Raw genomic sequence first — 24,241 nt, 5'->3', positions numbered from 1 at the left:
GTGCTGCGTCAGCTGGGCGCTGCTATTGGGAAGTCCAGGTGTTGATGGCGGCAGAGGCGAGGCGGAGCTGCTTTGGTGCCAGGCAGGCAGCCACCGACTCTAATCAACAAAGTTCTTGCGCCGTGATTATGAGCGAGTCGTTGTGGCCGCTGACGGTCTGACCGCCGCGCGGTTGCAACCTGTTAACTCTTCGGTCCGCGGGCGGTGCAGGCGGTGCGGGCGGTCCGGGACTCGCCCTCGCACACGCCGGGCTGCACACTCATTACACCGAGGACCGCGTTGCGCTGCGTTGCCCGGAGTGGGCGGGAAGCGCAAAGATTAAGTTGTCCTGGAGCAGGATAATAAATTGGGGGAGGTCGGGTCGGGCTGCACCGCACCGCTCGGCGGCAAGGCCCTGCCCGCCCTGCCCGGCCCGTCCCGGACCTGCCTTGTGAGGCAGAGATATGCCTAGGCAACCCGCGGCACGGCGTCGTACGCTCCAAATTAAATGCCATCCGTCAGCAGTGGGGCGGCGGCGGACCACAGAGGGCAGGCTGGCTGGGTCTGGCTGTGGCTGGGCCTTGGTGGGTGGCGCTCGGGGCGGCAATGCCATTTGGCGACGCCAAGCGACGCCCGGGGACGGTCATCGCGGCCCTCGACGCCCTGTTCCTCGCCAATGACGTCTCAGACCGTGCCTCGGCCGGCATCGGCCGGGCGTTGGGGTCGGTGGAGCCTGCCTAGAGCTACAACGCATAGCCAGCGCCTTAGGACGAAGTCTGTTCCCGAAGCGCTGCCCGCCCGTCCGTGGAAGCGTTGCTCACTCGATTCTGTGCGGTCCAGCCGAAACTCAATTCTCGGAACACTGCTCAGGGGCGTGCTCGATCGGATGGCTTGCCGATGGGAGCAAACCAACAGTATGGACAGTTCTTGTAACCAACATGTAGCAATTTTGTGCACTATCTGGTGACGAAATTGCAACTGGCCAGTGAAAAAATTGTTTTTGGCTGGTCACAATTTCGTCGCCAGATATAGTAGTGCACAAAATTGTTTCCAGTGGTAACAAAACTCTGCCGAGTGCATGAGAAACTTCACGATGTCCGGGGAAGTGGTTTCTGTGGTGTTGCTTTGCCTGCCGCACGTTTATTTCACGTCTCTGCGCTTGGCGAAAACAAAGAGAGCACCCCGACGTGGTGTTGAAGAGTATTAAAAAGAAGAGCGTCATTGTATAAAGTGATGGGGGAGGCCCCGCCCCGCCTCGTTTGGTAAGTGGAACGCCGAGTAGCCGAAGGGGCACCGGCCAGGCTGCCGACCGCTGCCGAGCGCAGCCGAGCACTGTCGAGCAGGGGCGAGTTGGGCATCCGGCCTGCGGCACCGCGGAGCCTGATGACCAGGGGCCACGCCTGGGCGAACGAGGGGATCTAACGCACACAAACGTAATCGTCAAGAAAGCATCAGTCTCAAATGTCGAAAAAATGAAGATTCTTACGGCAAGCACAGCAAAAGCATTAGTCTCAATTGTGAAGAAAATGAAGATTCTCACAGCAAGCACAGCGTAAGTCTCAAATGCTGAAGAAAATGAAGATTTTCACAGCAAGCACAAAGCATCAGTCTCAAATGTTGAAGAAAATGAAGATTCTACAGCTAGCACAGAAAAAGCATCAGTCTCAAATGTTGAAGAAAGTGAAGATTCTACAGCTAGCACAGCAAAAGCATCAGTCTCAAATGTTGAAGAAAATGAAGATTCTACAGCTAGCACAGAAAAAGCATCAGTCTCAAATGTTGAAGAAAGTGAAGATTCTACAGCTAGCACAGCAAAAGCATCAGTCTCAAGTTGAAGAATGAAGATTCTACAGCGAGCACAGAAAAAGCATCAGTCTCAAATGTTGAAGAATGGAGATTCTACAGCTAGCACAGAAAAAGCATCAGTCTCAAATGTTGAAGAATGGAGATTCTGCAGCTAGCACAGAAAAAGCATCAGTCTCAAATGTTGAATAAAATGAAGATTCTTACGGCAAGCAAAGCAAAAGCATCAGTCTCAAATGTTGCAGAATGAATATTATACAGCTAGCACAGAAAAAGCATCAGTCTCAAATGTTGAATAAAATGAAGATTCTTACGGCAAGCAAAGCAAAAGCATCAGTCTCAAATGTTGCAGAATGAATATTATACAGCTAGCACAGAAAAAGCATCAGTCTCAAAGGTTGAATAAAATGAAGATCCTCACAGCGAGCACACTGACTGCGGGCTAGCCTTGCCAGGGCCGCGAGAGGGACTCCGCCACGTCGCGCGCCTTGGTGGCCACCTTGCCGCCGGCCTCCACCAGGCCCTTGGCCGACTCCAGGATGCGCTTGGCCTCCTCCAGCATGCCTTGCGCAGCGCGCGCTCCGGCCGGGCCCTGCAACAGGGAAGCAATGCAGGGCGCGCTCGTCGCGGGGCGCCCTCGACTGGCGGGCTGCGCAGCCCGCGCAGCGCCAACGACGCCCATTGAAAAGGCGGCTTTGAATTAATTATTGGGGAAGTTTGTAAGACGCGTCCGGGGCGGACGCGGGCGGGGCCGCTCGGCCGTGCAAAGTTGGGGCAGCGAATTAAGGCCAGCCCCGTGATGTGTGAAGCCGAATCGGTAATGAGTCGGCGAAGGAAGCTTCCGGAGGAAGCGCCGCTTCCAAGTTGGCGGCGGAAAGAGACGACTCGAGACGCGCTCGACAAGCGCGAGGTGTACACTAGACTCGATTGTCATGCAAGAGTGCGCGTCGCAGATGCTGACGAGATACACGTAGGGCGCTACCTAGCTGTCGCCGAGTCACTCTCTCGGCGCAGGGCGTTCTCACCAGTTTGGCGACCTCGACGGCCGCCGCGGCCAGCTTGGGCACCTGCTCCAGCACGGCGGGGAGCGCGTCCAGACCGGGCAGCGCCTGCCGCTGCCGCCTTACCGTGCCCATGAGGGAGCGGGCCGCGCCCGTCAGCTTCTGGGCCTCCTCTACCATCTTCTGGATGGCGCCCGGCGGGTCGGTGAAGAAGGACAGCAGCGCGCCGACCACCTCCAGCAGGGTGTTGAGGATGTCGGAGCCGAAGTCGCCGCCCTCGTCGCCGCCGGCGTCGTACGGCTCCTCGGTGGTGGTGGCCTGCGCGTCAGTAGCACAACAAGTAGCGCCGTGCCTCGGACACCGCAGCACGCGGAGCACGCAGGGCACGCACCTCCTCAGCCGCCGCGGCCGCCGCCGGCGTGGTGGTGCCCCCCTCCGCGGCCACGACCTCCTGGCCCCGCGCCGAGGCCACCAGCGACGAGGTCGACGAGGGCGAGCCCCAGGCCGCGCTGCGCTTGGACAACGAGTGCCATGTGTCAGAGTGCCGCACCTGCAAAAGGCACCAAAGTCAGCGAAGCAAGCAAAAACAAATAAAATAGAAATGGCCCACAGGTGACGTGCATTTTGCTGAACGCGGAGAGTTGAAAGAACGAGGAAGAGTGGCCAGGCTAGAACCGTCTGCCTTTACAATCAGTTCCCAACAGATTAACATCAAACAATACAAACAAACAGTCGCAAAAACGACGGCAGGAAAATGCGTGCTATCCGTTTTTTTTTCACAATGGGACGCTTATGACGCCCCGCGCAGTATCATCGCAATCCCAGCGTAACAAACGGGCTCTATTAGAGGCCGTGTATAAACGCTTGGCACGCTTTCCACCTCGTGTTTTCCTTCCCCACCCCCCACAATACAGCAATTCATGACCAACAAAATTACATTACCACGACTCCATGGTAGCTAGAACAGGCACGGGCAGCCGAGGGTATATCGTGGGCTTGGTTCTTTCCCAAGGGTGCCTCTGCGTGTGTGTTCGTGCACAGGTGTGTGGGTGGATGGTTTGTTGTTTGCATGAGCGTAAACAGAATGCGTGAAGGGCCGGGCTTCTGTCACACCCCTGGCATGGGTAAGGCAAGAGTCCTAGATTCCGCGACTGCAGGTCGGGTCGGGGCTGCCGGATGCTGAAAGACCAAAATGCTCCACGTCGCTCCGCACGCGGCGTCGTCCATTTCAGCGGACATGGCCGCGCGGCGGTGACCGCGAGTCCGCGACCCAAAAGCCCAATGGACCGGCCGGCATCGCGTGTGGCGTGGCCCTGCATGGCACGGCGAGGCACGCGGCGACGACATGCCCTATAAAGTGGGCGCCGCGCGCCAGGCAGACGGCGAGAAATGGCCTGGGACACTGCAGGACAGGTCAGGCACGGCGCAGGCACGGCGCAGGCACGGCGCAGGCACGGCGCAGGCTCGGCGCAGGCGTGTCCGGAGCGTGCCCTATCCCGATCTCTGTGCATTCTCCGGGCGACGCCTCCCCCCACCCTAGCCCGGCTATACGTCACGAGTCCCGACGTCCCGACCCAAATACCCGCCTCATTTCACACATGCCCAGACCTCCCAGACCGCTCCCCCTTCCCTCTCCTCCGCCCGTCTTTTTCGCCAGACTGCCCGGCTAGGGAGGGCGGGGGTGGCGGTCTCCAGGGCGGCCCGCTGGGCCGCCTGTGGGGCCGCCTGTAGGGTGGCACGGCGGGGCACTTTAGTCTGCCTTTCAGCGGATTGGTTCTCATTACAGGCGGTGCCGGGCGCCGCGCTGTGCCGTGCCATGCCGTGCCTGCCGTGCCGTGCATGTTACCCACCTGTCGTCGCCTGTAGCGTTTCATTAGCACCCCAACTCGATCGTGTCCCTTAAATCGCTCTTTGTGGGGACGGCCGCTCTGCCGCCCCCGTCGCGTGTTTCTTTGGCGGTGCTTACAGTGAGGCGGTGGACGGCAGCGCAGTCTAGCGGGGCGCGGCTGCTTCAACTTTCCCCGGTCTTAACCGTTCCCTTTTTTTCTGCCCCGCTTGCCCAGTCTCATGGCCCCTCGCTCTCTCCCTCCACTCTCCTTTTCTCTCTCTCCCTTCTTTCCTTAGTCTGTGGGGCCCAGTCTCTCTGGTCTCTGTTCTGGAGCAAACTGAAAAATGGGCCCCCGAGAGCTGTACATTGCAGTGAGAGGCTGGGTTGACCTGCTCTGCGACGCCGTGGAAGGCAACCCGACGCCCTCGTCGCCACACAACGCGGCATCGGGGCGTCCACACACCGGACTCTACACCTCCAATCCAATGATAATCTTTGCAAAAGTCAACGTGATACGTGGCCACTTTAAGGCAGCTGAAAAAAATGTTCGGGTAGCAGCACTCAAAATCCACCTCTCCACTTCTTGCCACTCCAATCCACAGGCCATACAAAATGTCTTGCCTAGGTGTGGTGAGAACCAGAAAGACTTGCCAAGAAATGGTCCACAAATCGGTCCGACATTTTTTTTGCCTTGTCACAGTTTGGCCCGAATGGTCAACCCACTTAATGCGAGTCTCTGACCATTTTGTGGCAAGGGTCTGGCCAAATGATCCACGAAGCGGAAGAAGGGGTCAAGTCGAGTTGATTCAGTGACCTCTTATCAGTCTTTCATGTAAACATGAGCGAAAATTTGGTCCAAAAATAAGTGTGGTGAGACACGTCCCATCCTCTTGCATCTATTTCTAGATGACATTCCCCACCTGTTCTTCCACCTGCAAGGTTTAGGCCTTGCAAAAGTGCACGGATTCAACTCTACTTACCCCCTTCTTCCGCTTCCTGCACGGCAAAAGCACCGCCTGGGATTCCCAGGCGGTGCCTGGAAAATAGGCCCTTTTTCCCATGATGCGCCTGGGAATCCCAGGCGGTACTTTTGCCGTGTGGATCAAACTTTGTCTTGCCACATTTTTACGCGCAATCTCGCATTCAATTTGCAGTGGAATGACATTGATCTAACCGCAGACCTCGTTGATCACGCTGGCACAACACAAGGCTTCCTCATCCCATCGCACACATCTAGAGCGTCCAATCCGCCTTCGCGGAGCTCAGAACGTCTCGACACGCCACAGAGGGAAACCCAACCGCCCATGCCAACCCCCTTGCGCGGTGGATGCGATACGAGGCGTTACGCGCGCGGGGCCAGCTCGGGTTTCCATTGCTCGAAACTTGCTGTTCGGAAGCGCTGCCCCGCAGGCAGACGCGCGCGGCGTGCGTTGATCCCCGTGTGCGGTAACGCGCGCAGCAGCGCACGCTCACGCTCGCCCAAAGGGTCCCAGAGAGAAGAAGAGATTGTCCGCGTTTCGCGTGCCTCTGAATGGAATCTAGGGAGCCAGCGGGCGCCTCACGCAACGTACTGAGGGTGTCTAAACCTGGACAAAGTATTTTCTTTGTAACCTAACACAAGTTCAACATACCTTGCACACGTACAGTTTTTTTTTTTTTTCGCGACGTCATTTAAAGTTTGTAGTTTTGACTTTCTTTTCACATCTTTTCACTCACCCTGTGCACTGCGACGGCGGGCACGGCGGCGACGTGTGGCTGCGAACAGAGATTCGTTCAGAGATTAAATTCACCGTAAACTTCCAGCCCATGGTCATCGCTTCATTGCTTCGAACTATATCGCACCAATTTCAAGCCCCTGGATCTACAGTGTGGTTCGCAGGAGCAACGCCAGTCGAGGTGAACGCTGTCTCTCGACCATCAAAACTTATTCCGGCCCTTCAAGGCGACCACGGACCACGGTGCTTGACGCTCTCCAGTTTTAATAATAAATACAAAACATCAAAGTCGCGCTCTGCGAAGCAGCCGGCTTTTCAGACTTCCCCAGACGCTTTGTTGGTCGGCAATGGCTTTGAAAAACTGGTCCTTACAGACCACGACAAAGTTGCTACCGTCAGAGGGCCACCTTCCTTCTCCAAGATGAAAACAAAATAGCTGCTCCACTGCAAATGGGTCGAGATCGAGGGTAACGCGTTGCGCGCCGTGCTCGTCTGCAAGTTTGTAGCCGTGTTATTCAAGCACGCCTCGTATTTGTTTAGTAATGGGGCGCTGTTTGCTCGTGATGCAAGTGTACCTTCAGGAATAACTAGGCAGGGTTTGCTCACCAGCGTCCTGAGGGGAGCTACGGGTATCGCCCACAGAGCGATCATGACGCTGCATACGTGCTGCAGGATCCGCATCTTCGCATTATGCCGTCAACACCTGCAGGGCACAAAACATGCACTAATTAATTTTGTTGCTTTACAGGTAAGTGTCGCCCGGACTGAGGACTCCACCAAGACTGCCCGCAGCCTGTGCTGTGCTGAGTGAGTAACTACACGGTAAAAACGGTTCCTGGTTTTCCCAGGAACTTCCTGGAAATCGCCTATACCTTCACCATTGGCGTCCTGGGAAAACCAGGTTCCGTTTTTACCGTGTGGGCGCTTTAGAGAGATGGAGATTAATCTGGTTACGATGGAATCCCCTGCTTCTTGGCTAGAAAATTCTCTTGTCACAACGAAAAATGCCTTCGCTCAAGGACATTCGCGTTTCACGGTGGGTGCCCTGTGCCCAGCACCTTCACTAATTGTCAAAGATAGACGTGCTAACAGTGTAGTTGCTCTGGGGACGGTGTTGCCTACCTCACGGTCGTCGCGCTGAGGGGTCACTGGGGGCGAGGCGGGGCAAGGCGCGCTGGGCAAATCTCGTGAAATATTAATGAATCCGAAGGGAAACGACTGTGGGCGGCGTTTGACCTTTGAGACGCGTCCACGGGGACGAAGAAAGCTGTCCCGGGAAATAAAATGAAGACCTTTCACCACGCTCGATGATTCCCCGATAATTAGGAAAATTAAATTTGCAATTGTGATTGTTTTCTTTCAAGTAAGGCCCATGCCCAAGCTTCTCGCCGGACAGGGTCGTCGATGAGGCGGTTCCCTGGCGGTGCCCTGGCGGTGCCCTGGCGGTGCCGTGCCCCCGTTCCGCGGCCGCCCGAAACTCTCGCTGCGGTAATGGATTTGGCCACGACTTCAGCGCCGACCTGCCTGCCTATCCTTAGCTGACCCCGCCCCGCCCCGCCACACTCCGCCCCACCCGGGCTCCAATAACTTCCCCCCGCTTGGAAACGCCCGCCGGGACCGCTCGCCGGACCGCTCACTGTGAGTTTTGCATGAAAAGGGGCGAGCTACAATGCCTCATCCTGCCGCGTGTACACACCGGGGAGACACTCCGGCCGGCCGCCCGCCCCGCCCTCACCGGAACCCACCCCATCCTGGCGGGAATCAACATGTACCAGTGGGTGGGGATCTTCCTGGCATATACTTACCAGCCCTACACTGGTAGACCGCTGGATCCGCAAATCCGCTAAAACAGACGTGTGGTCCTGCTTCAATATCAAGGATCAAGTCAACAGGATCCGACGGAGATCATAGCTTGTCGGCTGTGTAACATTCGTGGATCGACTCTGCAATTGATCTGAATCTTGCCTTCCAAATCCGATTGTTTACTGGCTACTGAAAGTTGATCTAGTTCCTGCTTCCTAGGTCTGACCAAACAGATCCAATTTGATAACCGGATCCAGCTCAAAAGGTCCTTGCGTTTGAATCCAGTGTACCAGGACTCCCTTGAAGCAGACAGTCGGATCTGCTCCGCTCCAAAATATGCACCGTTATCGTTGAACCGGTTAACCGAGTGTATGGTAAAATTCCGATCACTTTCCACGGACCGTGGTCGTCTTGATAACTTGGTCCACATGCAGACAGGTGAGCCACTGGCGTGCTGCCGTCGGCTCCCTGTCGCCACTCACCGAGCGAATGCGCGCGTCCTGCCTCGCCGCCACTGTGGGACTGGCGTCGCCACCGCTGCAGCCGGACTCCTCCGGCCGGTACTGTACGCCAGTCAGCGGCGTAGCGGCGTGGCAGGGTGGCCCGCTAGGGGCCGCTTTTCGATGGCGTGTCTCACACGGTCCGTCGAGTTCGGACGATTTTCGCCCCGTTTAGCACCCACCACCTTCTTTCCTCGGCCTGGATCGCACCTGTTTTTTGAGGGAGAGCTAAAATGAGTCCTTGTTTGTTCGCGGCCCCCGCGGCCCCCGCGGCCCCCGCGGCTCGCAGTCGCGTGCGGCGCGGCGGGGCGATGAGATCTGGCCTCGCTCACGCTCATCCCGCGCGCCGAGCGATGAGTCGCCGCGGCCCATTTAGCTGCAGCCTCATTCCCAACGTTTCGTCGCTGTCTCCGTCGCACGTCCGCACGCCGCGACCCCTGAGTGCGAGGGAGACGGCGCGACGATGACGTGCGGAATCAGCCGGCTTCCGCCGCGATAGCGCCCCGGCCTCGAGGAGCCCGACGAGCCCGACTCGACGGCATACCGGGAATCTCTTTGCTTGGAGAGCCCTGGGCAGCCCTGGGCTGGAACGCGCCTCGATTGGGAATGTGCTGCCGAGTGGCATGCAGAGCGACGAGGAGCAAGGAGCCAAGCGCAGCGAGGCGAAGCATTCCACCGGAATGCTGTACGGAGCCGCCCATCGATACAGCACGCGCGGTCTCCGCCTACCCAGTGGCCGATTCAGGGTCAGTCTGAAGGACGGGCAAAGGGGCATCTTTTGACCGCTAACAGGAGAAAAGGGGGCTTTTTTTTGGCCTGCTCTTCGGGCGGCTTGAGGTAGAGAGGGGGGGACTGTCCTTTTACCCCCTCCCCCCTCTTTCCCCCATGCCGGATTCATGCCTGCCCGTATTCAACAACAACCAACAATAAACTCCTTGAAAATTGCGGTTGATCAATCCTTGAAAACGCACAAGGGTTTTGGACTGTTTTGGTACTTGTGGTGTGGCGAAAACCTGTTGCCCCGCTGGAAAACACACTGGCTGCCGCATTAAAAGCCGAGAGAGAGGCTCGCGTGGTAACGCGGAGAAGTGACGATCGGGACACAAAAAAGTGGGTCGCCGCAATGACAGCGGCGGAGCACATCGACGATGGCGTGACCGAGTGATCGCGGCACGGCACGGCCACCACAGCCACCGCGCTCGCCGCACGTACACTGAGGTTGTGCAATTCGCAGACCGGCGTCCGCTGCAAAGGCATAAGGACCCTCCCCTTGGTGGTGGCCAGCAAGGCAGCGCCGGATGCGGCGTCGTGGGGGTCGGGGTTGTTCAGTGTGGCCGGCGGGGCGGGCCGGCGGGGCTTTAGCTGGCCCACTAGCTTGTTGGAGAGCAGCGCTGCGGCCTGACTGCAGACCCAGCGTCTCAGCCGTCATTGTGCTTGGCTCGGCTTGCCTTGCTTGCCTGCGAGCGGCGCGTCTGCGCGGGTAGATAACCAGGGACAGCATTTGGGTCCCTGCCGTTGGTCAGGTTCGTCCAGACGTGCCTCTCTGGCTTCCCGCAGTTTGCTGTGCTCTCGCGGCTAAAACCTTGATTCTAGGCATATATGGTTCAAGCCTTTTAGTTTGAAGGGAGAAATACTTGCGCAAAAAGAAATGTATGTATTTAGGGTACAGTAGCCTGTTAAGCATAGACAAGCTTACAAGAATGTTCTAAATACTTTCTTAAAGCAACCATTTATCTTTGGATGGCCCGGGCTGAAACACGGTAAAATCGAAACCTGGGATTCCCAGGAGCCCTATGTTATAAGGTATAGGAGTTTCCAGGAGATTCCTGGGATTCCCAGGAAGCGTTTTCACCATGCATGTTGCAAGGTTTTTAAAGAGGATGCGCCATCATTTAGCGGCTGGAAAGCCGGTTGAGTCTCGCACACGCCGCTGCCAATGGATGGCTCTCGGATCGAGGAATGGATGGCTCCTGCCACGCGTTTGATTCGGATCGTATTTCCGGTCCGGCAGAGCCGCGTCCGTCTGGCCGCGCCGCCGAGGTGCCGCCGCCGAGCGCGGTGCGTACCGAGTCCTTATCGAGGCTGCCGCGGCCGGCCACAGCCAGCCTGCACACTGCGGGGGTCGTTTCGTCGCGCTGTCTCCCTCGCTCCTATGCGGGTCGCCAGGTGAGTGCGAGAGAGACGGAGCGACGAAGAGGACCTCCGGAATCAGTCTGCAGGGCCAGCCCCGCCAGATTAATTCGCAATTTATACGGATGATCCGCCACGCTGCGTTTTGCCGCGTCGCGCCGCCCATTCGGCCAGCGCCATAAACTGCTCTCGCGCATAAATGGGAATCGCGCTCGGGCCGCCATTACTAGACAGTGTGCACGCTGCCTCGCCCTGGCCGCCGCCCCACTGCGCGCTCACTCGCCGATCCCCTCGGCGGCTATCGGTAGGTACCGGTAGGTACACCGTTGTAGATCATTTGGAAAATCCCGAAACGTGGCTCCCGATGCTCCGTTGAGACTTTTCAGAGACTTTACATTTCAAAGAGATGAAATGAATGCCATGCCTGCTGGAAACTCATTCAAAATGGAGACACTGGAGTTGTTGGAATTTCCCGATGGTCACAGGCAATTTCTCCCTACGAGGTAGTGTAGAATACGCAGCACTTTGGGCAATCTTTTCCTGAAGTGGCCTCAAACAGTCTTTGTTGCGCATTTGGTTGGTTTTGGTTTTAGTCCTTTTTTTGACGCTGTGGCCCGAGTCTGCTTGTGCCGGGCGGTGGGTGTGGCTTGGAGAGATAACCATTTTCGACTTATAAATATTTACCCCGTCGGCTGGCGCCGCGAAATGCTGCACGGTGGTCGCGCGGAGACACAAAGCACGGCTCAGCCGCTGTGCAACAATGTCCTTGAATACTTTTTTTTAAAACAAGTTTAGAACCGTCGTAACAAGTTTCGCGGAGCTTAAAAAAATTCACTGCACGCATGGCTTCAGGTCTCCGGAGTTAGTAAGCATCAACCTGGATTTGAAAGGGTCATCCGTTCCATGGCCTCTCATATTTGCTCACAAGGTAATTTCTGTCTCCGCGTCGAGCAATCAGGATCGCATCAGTGAAGTTGAGACGGAAGCGCGGTGCATCGTGGCGTGCTCAAGTTTTGGGGGCATTTTCACTTGGTGGAGCACGGAGGATCGTTAGCGCGCCCCTATGTGTGTGTGCGTAGGCGTGTGTGTGTGTGGGTGTGTGTGTGTGTGTGTGTGTGTGCGTGGCGGTTATTTGCAGTCGGGGTATTATTCGCACGGCGCCTGTTAATGGCAGCGCGGAATGGGTTCGTTTATATGAACATCTCCTGGCAACACACACTGGTGCCGCCTTTTCCCTCCCCACTGTAATGGGATTGCCAAAACGAGCCTCTCGAAAGGGATGGAAAGGGGGGGGGGGGGGAGGTCGTCGTGCTCAAGTTTTCTCGTCGTTACCGGGAGCATCTGTTGGTGTACAGCCCCCTTCCGGCCATGGAGAGTCGTCCGTTGTTTCCATGCGAGAGGGCGTCGCTCCGCAGTGCCCCGCCAGGGCCGCGGTCTCGTAATTTGATTTCGTTCTGAAGAGGCCAAGTTGCGCTGCTTCTCCCCGGCGCGTGGTGTTGCGCTCGGCTGCTGGCTCAGCGCAGACTCGCGCAGATTGTCCGTCAATCCGCGCGCCGTGCTCGTTGTCACTCGCGGCAACCGCCGCGCGCGCCGCGTGTCAACCAGATGTCGCGCCGTGCTGATTTTCGCCGATATACAAAAAGCCGCGGCAGGCCTTCGTGAGAACGGGGCGTGATGGGGTGCGAACGAAAACAGGGGCGTGGCTTAGGTTTGGCGCTCCAAAAGTCTAGACACTACGTCGAGTTAATTGTGCTTGTTAGCTCTTTCCACTTTCTTAACACATGAAAATTTTACTGGGAAACAGGGGAAACTATGCACTTACATGTCTCGCTGACCATCTGATCAGAGAAAGCATCGCCACAGAACTGCGGGACGTTGTGTGCGAACCCGTGGCCGCAGTCGATATGGGATCATGCTAAAATGAGAATCCCTGGAGGGTTTGAAGGTTTTAGGAGTTTCGTGGCTCCAAAAAAGTTGCGAAGTGTGACATTCGAGCGCGCCGTTTGCTGTACGGGCCTCGCGGCCTTCACTGGGCAGGAGAGCGGGGCTGGCCCAAGGTGTGGCCGCCCCGGCCGTGTCCCTTCGGGTAACACGACTCCGCGCCGCTCACGAAACACCGCCCGGCGAAGGCTCGGACGCGCAAGTGAGCGCCTCGTCGACTCCGCCCGGGTAGTTGGGACCTCGAAACCACACTGCAGGGCCTGCAGGCGGCGCGCTTTTCGGTCGAGTGCCGCTCGTCGTCATCGCCCTCACGGTTTCTAGGGCAAGCCGCGCCAGCCGCGCCAGCAAGGGTCGAAGCTCGCCCGGAACGCCTGGCCCGCTGTGCCCCGGCCCGGCAGCGCAGGCGGCACCGCGCTCGGCTCGCTGCAGCAGCATGTTCTGCAAGCTATGGGCGTCACTCATGTGCGCCCCCTCCCCCTCCCCGCCGGGGGAGTTATTTCTGGTGCTTCCCTGCCACGACCCGCACGGCCGCAACCTGCCCGCGGCGCGGTGCTTGTCCTGCGGAGCGAAGTGCTTTCCGCGCTTTGCCGCGCTTTGCCGTCGCCGGCCCGGGAAATCGAACGGACCGGCAGGCCGTCCGTCACGTCAGAGTCCTGGCTGCCCAGCGCAGAATCGCACTGTGCGATGCTTCCCCGCGACGCCCCCGTACATGATTTTGGCACGTCATAGCCACGCTGTTGTCTTTCCGAACGTTGTCAGCAAAAAAGAAGGACTTCACGTGGAATCTTCTGTCGGACTGTTTGCTCGTCACTCTGAACGCGAATGCGTTTCTTCTTCTTCTGACTTGTTTCGACGGAACGCATTCGCATCTGCCATGCTGTTTGAGTGCAGAGTTGTCGCGTGCGGTCCGGCAGAGCAGAGTGCACTCTACAAAAAATGTCCTGTCAACGCCGTTAATTTATTACCAATGTTTGCTGTTATGCAATTCACGGCGTTTGCTGTGAACTAGTTCACGGCGTTCACTGTGATCTCGGTTACAGTGTTCACTGTGATCTGGCCACAGTAAACGCCGTGAATTGGAGCCTGATTTGCAGTACTTCGGTGCTCAGCGGCGTCAAACTTACAGTGTTTACTGGGGACCAGATCACAGTGAACACCGCGAACAAGATCACAGTGAATCCCGTGAGCAGATCACAGTAAACGCTGTGAATTGACCTACAGTGAAAACTGGTAATAAATTAACGGCATTTACAGGACATTTTTGGTAGAGTGTGGAGGGGGACTCGTGCAGGGACTCGGCGCCTGCTCGTCTACACTGCAAATCCTGCATCCGGGAAAACGCTTAGAAAAAAATCTGGCTATGTCGACGTTCATGAAGTAACTGTTCCGGAAGTAATATGCTCTGTATCCGCCTTCCCCTACCACGAACAGAAAATAACACACACATGCGGTTATTTTTGGCGAGCGATAGCGAGCCCATGCCGTGTTTGGGGGTACCAAAAAGTGACTGGTCGTGCGTCTGTCTGTCTGTCTGTCTGTCTGTCCGTAACTCACTCACGTTTCTCAGCAACTACCGCACAAATAGTTTCAAAATTTCGCACCGGCAGGCTCCTAAATCTCCCCCAGGGGGAGTTTATCTTATATTCACGATTACTATTGTTTGAAATATTCAAAACATCTTTTTGAATTAGGTTCTTAGCGTGGTTAGGTTGGCAGTAGTTGGCAGCTCGTAGCAATTTTTCATACTTGCGGCCGCGACTCTCAAATACGGGACCTGGCAAAACATTGGCAAATAAAACAAACTAAAGAGCAGAAGGGCTTAGAAGTGAGTACGGTCATAGTTTTTCGATATTTTAGAATGATTGAAACCCCTCCGGAGAGTCAACTCAGTGAAATACGGAAAATGAAAGTGACAATTATTACGCGTTTCGTCCGTCCGTCCACCCTCTCCCCTCCCCCACTACAGGGGAAATGTTTTAGTCAGTGGAGTGTGTTTGATAATTGCAAGAATGATTTGGTCTTTTTAACCTTTGTGAGTGTATTTCCATTTATATTCTCAGGCACTATATTTTTCAGTTGTTTGCTTTGCTCAATAACAGTTAGAAAATATATTAATACATTCTATGAGTACAAACCAGATGCTAATCTTGCCAAAATAAATAGTCTTTGCTGACTCTTGGCACTGATTCTGGGAAAAGGCTTCATTGCAATGCTGTGAGTTTACTATAGTACTAACCTTAAAGAAAACCATATGATGAGTGAGTGTAGCGCATTCAAGGTTTGACATTGACATCAGATTCAATGAGACGATTCACTGACTTGGTCATATGATTTCATGAGACGATTCACTGACTTGGTCATATGATTTCATGAGACGATTCTTTTAACTTAATCATACATTGTCTGCAACAACTGGTAATTTGTGTTGGTCATGGTTTGAGTTTGCTTTTTTAGGGGTTCCGACGAAGGAGGACCCCTATTGCCCGGGGCCGCTCAGAATTCTTCTTCTACGGACCCCCCAGGATCAACATTTCGTTCCCGCCATATTAATCCTTATCATAATACAATAAAAAATCCAGAAAATCTAAAAAATTTATCGTGGAAATTTCGCGTAAACGACCAAAACATAAATTTGCAACAATCAAGCACCCTTATCCGTTCACATTTTCCAGAAACGTTTCGAAGAAAAAATGTGCCACTCCTCAAAACTAAACTTCCTGCCTCATCAAAGTGACAAAAACTGATCACTGTTCTAAGAAAATGATAAAAACATGAAGAAAAATTCTCGATAAAAACGTCCCACTGCCATTATACCAACTGTCAAAATTGAAAGTCCATCATAAAAAGAAATTAAAACGTGGTAAAATTCACAAATCCCAATGTTCACTCATTGTACACTGATAAAACATTTACACATAATTCAAATCTGTCCTTAGTAAAAACTTCACAGCAGAAAAGACAGAATAAATAAATTTTCCGCAGTTGGCAACAATTTTCCCGGCGTCTGCGCCCTTTCGAAAATCGCGAGGCTGAAAAAAACAAGTAGTCGCACATTGAAACTGCCTCTCCATTGTTGCTGAGGTTGGGTTGTTTGGCTTGCTTTTAAAGGCTGCGGTTCTCTCTCAGCCCCAAAATATAAAATTTACTCCCTTCTTCGTATTTCTAACTTCAAATCTTCTTTCATTAACTTACATTATTTCCACAACCGGAACACCGTGCAATGCGTAAGCATTGGAATTTTTTTTTTTAATTTACTCAGAATGTTAGGTAAATACTTTTGCTAAACTGTTTCAAAGATTAAATAACACACCATGACTATCACTATCAATAAGATAAACTTGCATTTAGCAATAAATGGCCTCGACATTGGATTCTATGACACGATTCATTGGATCTGACACAAGGTCTTCTCCGTAAAGTAGTTGAAATCAGCCTGCCTGTAAATATGTCTCTTTTTAATTAATGCAGATAAATCAATATAGTTAAATCCACTAGTTTAAACTAAAAGGGAGAAAGGCTATTTAGGTATTACTAATAACATTGCGTATTCATAAGTTCAGTAACAAGGAGATATCGAATGGTAATTGAAGTATTTGTGAATCGTATTAAGCAATTCAATGCTGGCTGTTAAATGTTACTCGACTGAGTAACAGGGTCAGGGTTCGTGGCATGACACTATGAACAGGAAACGCTCTTAAGAAACCTAACAACTGAAGACCCATACTTTCAACTAGAATTACATGATTTGCGACCAAAATTTCCTCGGTGTTTCATTGCTTTCTGCAGTATTTGGTGTGCTGATCACAAAAATGACTTCCAATGTCATCCCAGACCTTTACTTTTCCAAATATTTACCAATTTTGGACCAAAATTTTTACATCGAGTTTTACATAGTTTCCTGCAGTTTTTGGTGTGCTGATCACGAAAATGACTTCCAATTTCATCTCAGACCTTTACTTTTCCAAATATTTACCAATTTCGGACCAAATTTTTACATCGAGTTTTACATAGTTTCCTGCAGTTTTTGGTGCGCTGATCACGAAAATGACTTCCAATTTCATCTCAGACCTTTACTTTTCCAAATATTTACCAATTTCGGACCAAAATTTTTACATCGAGTTTTACATAGTTTCCTGCAGTTTTTGGTGCGCTGATCACGAAAATGACTTCCAATTTCATCCCAGACCTTTACTTTCCCCAAAATTTACCAATTTGTGACCAAACTTTTAAAATTGAGTTTCACATTGACCCTGTATAAGCCTTACTTTGCATATATTCTTCACCATCTTCTACAAGAATACAGACGCATCGCTCGCCTACTACGCGCCCAAACAAAACGGCGCGTACCCCTAGTTATTCGTGGCGCTTTACACGTCTCCTTTTCTCTTAGGAGAGGTCGTTTCGCTCAAACTACTTCTTTGTTATGACAAGCTACTTTTCTATCGTCGTAATGCCTGAAATAGTTTGCAAGTTTTTGATAGTGTAAGCAGCATCCCATTTATTTCGCCGAAAGACAAGCAACGTGAGTTGGGCGGAGCGCCACTCGAAATGTACCTACAATATAAATTGGCCGGGGGGGGGGGGAGGGCGTCCGGCCGGCGCGCAAGACAAGGCAAGGTTAATGGGAGCTGCTTTGAGAGGGCCGCCTGTCGCGTCGCTTGCTTTACTCCTCGCTGTAGGGCCTCTCTGATGGCAACTTGAGCTCCCTGTACACATCAGGAATGAGGTTCCAGCAACGCGACGGCCAGGCGGCTCGCCAAGCGACCGCAGGTAGCGCGTCGGCCGAAACGAATTCCCTTAGGGTATTTCTCCTGAACCCCCTCCTGGGTCAAGTTTTCTCAACTAGCTCTGGACGAAACCCAATCTGTTTCGGTCGCTGCTGAAATGGAGCGTGACACTCTCTGGGCCGCTCCCCTCTCCAGCCGCGCGACTTCCCCGACTAATTGGCGTGCCGTGGCGATTGCCGCGAATTGGCCTGACAAAGGGACGCACTGCAAAAAAAAAGAAACAAGAACAACAAACGCTGGAAGCGCCCCGGGTGGAAGGATCTGCAGTTAAAACTATATGACAAAACAGGAGTTTTTCTGTTGTAAAATGTATTGTTTTAAGTGAAAAAAAAATTAAAAAATCAAGAAGTTAAAAGTAACTTTTAAGAGAAAAAAATTGTAGTTAAACTGTAGTCAACTGCAGTAAAACTGCAGTTTAACTATGCAAAAACTACCAGTTATTTGGAACAACTATAGTTTCTCCCTCATTTTCGTGCTAGTTAAACTGCAGTCAAACTGCAGTTCAACCTTAGTTTCGAACAACTTAAAAGCCATTTGAAATAACTAGAAAGAGAGTAGTTGGGGTTCAGTTTCCGAAAAGAGAGTGAAAATTCAAAATAGAGCCTCAGCCCTGATTTCATTATGCCACCTTAGGTGTTTTCAACCTAAGGTGTTCGTGAGTGGAGTCACCTCCTCTCGGAGTTGATCGCTCGGAAAATATATACTTCGCATCGAGGACTGATGCACTTGGGGGCACAGCGATCGGAGCCTAACCAAACTACGACCCGTAGCCGTACGCGAGAGGAAAGTTGTACTCAAAGTTATTTCCCTAATATTCCACCTATCGAGGTCAATCCTTTTGTGGTAGAGTCATAGCATCTCAAATATTTGCCCTGCACAGAGTTTGATCCAAAAATATTCCCCTGATCGGCTGCAAGAACACTTTTAACTCGAAGACGTAAATGATGCGACACTAGCGCCACCTAGCGGATGATGCACTAAGTGTCCATTTTCGCGGTAGTCAATATGCTTTGCTCCAACTTCACTCAACGAAAGTGTTATTTAATACAACTAGCATGTAATATTATGTTTATTTTAAAAAGGGTATATGAAGGACTTAACAGAATTACTTTGATTTAGATTTAATAAAAAAAAATCAAAACTAAGAATTTTTCTACATCTTTTAAACTACAAGCAATTTTAGAGTAATCCTATGTAAAGTTGTAGTCCTCTTCATGACAAACTTGCATTTTATGACCAATTTTAATTTTAAACTGTCAGTATAAAAAATGTAAGCGCAAAATATTTTGGCCCTTTGCGACAAGTCAGTTTACGTAAACTTGTCGCAGACTTAAGGTTACTTTGTCTCTTTAGGGAGGCTAACTTTAAAAAAAGGGGAAACTTGCATAAATTTTTAAACAGCGAACAACTATACCATATAAAGTAAAGCCAACTGTATTAGCTATAAACCATAAACGTTTGCTTTTAACCTGATACTTTTTTTAAAGGGAGACGACAAAAAATTCAACGTAAACCTCAACTGCTTTAAAAGCAATGAAGCAGCCACTGTAATTTTGAGTTCCCCTAGTGGTATGTAACTTTTACTTGATACAACTAGAAGATTGCATAAGAAGTATGGAAACGTACTAGTTTTGAGACATAACTATCAACGTTAGTATGTCGATAAGAGAATATGTTTAAAATATATACTAAGTACGGAAACATACTAGATGAGAGACAGTTTTTGAATATTTATTTTCAGCAGTCGCTTTACTTCCAGAAATGGATATTAAGTAAATTGTAACTGAAACTTAAACTGAACCTCCAACTGAACTTCAAATCAACACTAAAACTACATTGTGAACTGACAGAAAACTACAATTTCAACTGCAAAGTGGAATTGTATTTTGTCTTCAGTTTCTTTTTAAAACTAACTTTAGTTCGGGAACTGCAGTTTTGGTACTGTAGTTGAAACTACAGTTTAACTAAAGATCCTTCCACCCGGGGCACGATGTAATAATGAAGGAAAGGTCCAAGGACTGGGTGGTGCACGGCTAGGTGCGGCCCTGAAAGATTCGGGGCCTCATCCTTGGGGGGGGGGGGGGGAGAGACCAGGACACTCGTTTCCAGGACGGGGTTGGCGAAATGCTGATTGGTCCTGGAAACGGGTGCTGTTGGCAACGTTTTTGACAGCCGGTTCCAGGACGATTCGGAATATTTGTGGATCTCGGTCCTTGAAACTAGCCTCAGCGGCCCTATCACGCCGAATTGGGGTCACTTTGGACCTGGAAAATTGTACAAGGACCTGTAGAAAGGACTTTTTTTTTGGAAATGTCGGTTGGCCCGGTCGGTGCGACGTGTGTGTGACTCACCGATCGAGCGAGGCAAACTAACAAGGGAGACCCCAAAAGAGCAGCCAGACCTTGAGGGCGGGCCCAGAGCGTGGCCCAGTGGTGTGGCCCGTCACAAAGGGTCAGGGCAGATCGGGGCAGATGTTGAGGTGCTCCGGGTTGTTTGTCGTTCGGCTCACTGCCGCACCTGCATCGCCACATAATGAGGGTGAACTGAGGAAAGGCGTCAAAGGCGTGGCACCGGCGTGGCGTCGAGTGCAGAGCGACCATTGTGGAGCAACAGGAAGTTGCGCTAGAGATTCGTCCACCGTTTTTTCACGCAGGCTTCCGTGGATCATTATATGGAGTCATCTGTACGGTACGGTATGCAGGTTTGGTTCCGTTTTTTCGTGAACCAGCCTATAGGGTCAGACTTTATAATGGAACTAGAGAACTCCCTTCAATGGTAAACCGCCAAACTGGGACCGACCCGAACGCACGCAAACGTTGTTGAACTACAGTCGATAGAAATTGCGTTGTCGTACCAACACAAAATGATGCTTCAACTATTAGGTCTTTGTGGCGATTCTCCCAACTCAGCAGGACTCGCCTCCCAGTCGCACCAAACTTAATTGCTGACATGCGTCCGCGTTTGTATTGTGAGGCCTCCCTCCCCCTTCCCTTTTTCCATCGCCACACCGCCTGCCCCTTCCTAAGCCCGCCTCAGGGGGAAATCTGGGCTGGGAGAGGTTCGCGCTCCACTGGACAGGACTTCCCTTGCGGCCCCGCGAAGGCCTGGACCGTGGAGACAAACAGAACACAGGGCAAGTCAAGTGTTCTCCCCGCAAGCGACATCTTTTTTCTCGTTTTGTCGCCCCTTCTGCCCGGGCCGCAATCGGGCAGGTTTGGTGACACGAAAGAACAAGTCGAGTGGCGTTGCCATTCCTTTCCTCTCCGTTTTCGGCCGTCCTTGGAGTCGGTCGAGCAGGGGAAACGAATTCGGTTTTCGCGCCTCGCGCGTCTTGCTCGCGGGAGGGCCGGATTGGCCGGATTTATTTCTGAGGCAGTCGCTCTGACTCGTACACTGTCCGAGTCGGGCTTGGCTTGCTGCGCGCGCCTCCGCTGAGTGCACTGTCAAACCGAGTGTGGAGAGCTCTTGCCGGCGAGGAGTAATTCTCGTCCTCACTCGGACGATCGAGTGGAGTTTGCTGTCGCCGCCATCCGAGAGTAGCTCACAGAGCCCCTGTCTCCTGGCGCGGAGATCCACCCTTGAAGTAAGGACTCTACAAACTCTGCGCTTCAAAGCGTGAATACTGAAAATTATGCTCCTCCGCATTTCCAGTGTGGCGGGTCGGTTTCACAGTGTGGCAGCGCATCGAGAGGGCCTTTCCCGCTAAGCACAGGTGGAGCTAGGCGTTTCTGCCCGCCGGCCTTCGCGGCCAGCCCGAGGGATCCCGAGGGCCGTCCCAGCCTCCTAACCGGCAGCGGGCCTGGCCGCCCCACCCCAGCCCCGCCCCGCCCCGCCCCGCCCCGCCCCGCCCCGCCGGCCGGCACACAGTGCGGCAAGTCGAGCGATGGAGCGCCTGCGGTGGGGAGGGTAGGCAGCGCGCCGCGCTCGGGTGCACCGTGGCGGCCTCGGCGGCCCGGCAGGCGCTCTCACCCCACGACACTGCTGCTCCGCGCAGAGCCCTCGCGCCGCGGGCCGGTTCAAGTGCCGTGTTTGGCGCGCGCCGTTTGCACGTGGAGTTTGCACGTGGAGTTTGCACGTGGAGTTTGCACGTGGTCGGTACACGTGACGTTTGCACCCGGTCGGTACACGTGCCTCCCGCCGTCGTGGCCTCGCCTTGGCCCCTGTTTGGTGATGTCACCCGGTGTGGCGAACAGGAGAATGTCAGCCTTCTCGCCCCAGGCGAGTTTGAAAGAAAAGGAGGGGGAGGCAGGGATTGGATTGGCGGTTCGGCGGCGCCAGAAGGGGGGCGAGGCCGCCCACCTTCGCCACAAAGGAGGAAAAAGCGCCAGACGGGGTGGATTCAGACGCAAGCCGGCGCTAGTTGGCGCGGGCTGTGCGAGGCACAGAGTCTCGGGGGTGCCGAGTGCCTGCATGCATGCGGTCCCGAAAGCAGAGACACTGAAAAAAACGTTTCGGCGAAAAAAAATATTGCGGCGAAAATTTGGTTGGAATGGGAATTGAAGTGCCCCGCTTCTACAACTTATCCACGGTCCGTTGCTCTCCACTTGAAAAGGGCCCTTGTGCGGCGGTGCGAGGGCATCACTCTCCCGGAACGGTCTGGACGCTATGCATCTCGGCCCGTGGGAGTCCGAGGCCCCGGCCGCCCCGGCCGCTGCTCTGGGGGCCTCGGCCTGCCTCGGCCGGCACGCTCGCTGTAAAACCGCCACGGCCTCGGCCGCGGCCTTGCCCCGCCAAGCCTCACTCGGCCTCGCCTTCGCCGGGCGACGTAGCGCTCCTTCCTCGCGGGTTCCCTTGGAAATCCTTGGAAATTAGCGGCCGCCTCGGCGCCCCATATTTCACCCGCGCGCCCCGCAGGCCGCATCATCCCCCGGACGTGTTTTGCCGCTCTGGCGTCCGCGTCGCGCCGCGCTCCCTCGGTCGCCTGGACGCGGAGCGGGCGGCCCTGCCGAATGGAAGCCCGCCGGATTCGAGGGCCGCCCACGCTCCTGCGGGGAGCGGGGCTTACGTTCGGGGCGCCTCGCTGGAGCCGCTGGAGCCGCTGGAGCCCTGCGCGGCCAGTCCTGGAAAAGGGGGTGGTGCGGCCGGTGGGGCTCAGGGCCGCGCCGTAATGCCAGAAATCATCCGTGCAGTTGTGCTCACCGCGCTCCTGGATATGGGGCCGCCGCCCCGCCCCCCATTACCCCGCGCCCCGGCCAAGCACCGCCGTATTTCACGTCGCCCTATCTGATCCGTCTTTCCGCGCAGCGCCGCGCTCCTCCAGGAAGAGCGGCGGCGGCCTCCTTTGTCGCGGCCATTGTCGTAATTATCAAACCGGCCCTTGAATGCGGCAGGGCGCGGCGCGGCCAGGGACTGGTGGGGGCTGTAGCAAAAGTTGCCTACTGACGGGGGCAAAGTGTTTGTCTTTTTTCCCACCTTCCAGGCGGCACCCCCTCCCGGCCTGGATCCGCCCCTGGGTAGGGCGGGCGGGGCAGGCGGCCCCGCGGCGGCACGATGATGCACGATGCAAGGCAGGCGGTTTTAAAGGCGCGGCAAACACGCGCTGCCCGCGCATCATTTATCACTTTGGTCTGTCCCTCCAAACCGCGCGTGGGGTACGCTGGGCGTACGCTGGGCCGGGACGTCGCGCCTCCAGCATCCCGAGGTTGGCCGGGGCAGGGGGAAGGGAGAGGGGCGGGACGGGGGGAGGGGAGGGGCTCTCAGGAGGACCAGCCGTACTCGCCAGCGAGGCGTGTAAGTGGGTCAAAATGCCCTGTCTCTCTCTTATGCTATGCCACAGTGTGCCCGTCGGCGGCAGTCCAGGAGCAACAACGGTCTGACGCAGTCCACAGCCCAATTCGTTTCACACACACACACACACACACACACACAACACACACACACACAAACACACCTTGCCCTCCTTTTCTTCCTTCAGCGCCAACTCCATTGTATCGTTATAAGCAAAAAAAAGGCGGCGTAAAATGTGACCATCGCACAGTGGGCCAGACGACCGTGGAGGCGGCCAAAACTCTAGACGCGTTTTGAGCTCCAGAGTCGCTGAGCAGGACTCGAACCGAACGTGTGACCCCACCAATGGATTGCTCTCCGAACGAGGAATCTATTGATATGGGGTCACACGTTCGGTTCGAGTCCTATCGACTCTGGAGCTCAAAACGCGTCTAGAGTTTTGGCCACCTCCACGGTCTTCTGGCCCACTGTGCATCGCCGCTTTTCCCCGAATCCTTCCCGCGGTCCGCGGACCCCAGTTCAGGGTGGCGGCGGCCCGGCCGCTGGAACCGCCCCGTCCACTGCGCGAATCTCTCTGATGTGGCGGTCAACTTGGACAAATGCATCAGCGGGCGGGGCGGGGCGGGGCGAGGCGGGGCGGGGCGGGGCGAGGCGGGGCGGGGCGTGCCACTCGAGGAGGGCCGGGCGATCGGCAATCGAGGTAATGCATCTCGGAGAGCGGTCCCGGTCGTCCGCCGACTTGGGACATTTCCGCATCCCGGCAGCCCCCGCGTGCACCCGACCGATCCCGTGCAAACCTCGGCCGCAGAGCGCTGTCTCTCGCGACCAGACGGGTGCGCCCTGCCCTATGAGTGCGAGAGGGACAGAGCGACAAAACCGCGCTGTCCATTTAAAAAAATCTTAGAAAGTTGCAAAGAACGACTTACTGAAAAAAAAGTGCCTGAAAATATCAAAACCTCCTAGGTTTGTAATTTGAATCATAAGGTTTCCAGCGGGTATAGTGCAAAACAATGCTCTCTTTCGAACA

The 24,241-nt window shown here is 54.2% G+C and overlaps 2 protein-coding genes across 4 annotated transcripts in view; one reads left to right on the top strand and one right to left on the bottom strand.

Annotated features, from left to right (window-relative positions):
* LOC117650678 overlaps positions 1-24,241 on the top strand; it is a 53,917-nt gene that overhangs the window by 7,410 nt on the left and 22,266 nt on the right. The window lies entirely within an intron of this gene.
* Positions 1,089-8,702, bottom strand: LOC117650679. 3 transcript variants are annotated; one of them, XM_034394257.1, is made up of 8 exons: positions 8,612-8,702; positions 8,132-8,169; positions 6,933-7,029; positions 6,328-6,366; positions 3,175-3,333; positions 2,910-3,101; positions 2,204-2,374; positions 1,089-1,397 (listed from the first exon to the last, which is right to left on the bottom strand). In XM_034394257.1, exons 3-7 carry the CDS (start codon positions 7,005-7,007, stop codon positions 2,225-2,227), a joined length of 615 nt encoding a protein of 204 aa, XP_034250148.1. In that variant the 5' UTR covers positions 7,008-7,029; positions 8,132-8,169; positions 8,612-8,702; the 3' UTR covers positions 1,089-1,397; positions 2,204-2,224. The 3 variants fall into 3 exon arrangements, with proteins under 3 accessions (XP_034250148.1, XP_034250149.1, XP_034250146.1); XM_034394258.1 differs by lacking the exon at positions 8,132-8,169 and adding an exon at positions 7,449-7,593 and having other exon boundaries at positions 8,612-8,644; XM_034394255.1 differs by lacking the exon at positions 8,132-8,169 and having other exon boundaries at positions 8,612-8,677.

Source organism: Thrips palmi, unplaced genomic scaffold (assembly GCF_012932325.1).
Source record: "Thrips palmi isolate BJ-2018 unplaced genomic scaffold, TpBJ-2018v1 HiC_scaffold_5, whole genome shotgun sequence".
Taxonomy (NCBI): Eukaryota; Metazoa; Arthropoda; class Insecta; order Thysanoptera; family Thripidae; genus Thrips; species Thrips palmi.
This window is presented reverse-complemented; position numbering and strand designations above follow the sequence as displayed.

Coding starts and splice junctions, on each gene's coding strand:
- LOC117650679 (XM_034394257.1), bottom strand. CDS start 7,007: ATGCGGATCCTGCAGCACGTATGCAGCGTCATGATCGCTCTGTGGGCG. Junction 3,334..6,327: donor CCGCCGTCGCAGTGCACAGG/GTGAGTGAAAAG, acceptor TGCCTTTTGCAG/GTGCGGCACTCTGACACATG. Junction 3,102..3,174: donor CGGCCGCGGCGGCTGAGGAG/GTGCGTGCCCTG, acceptor ACTGACGCGCAG/GCCACCACCACCGAGGAGCC.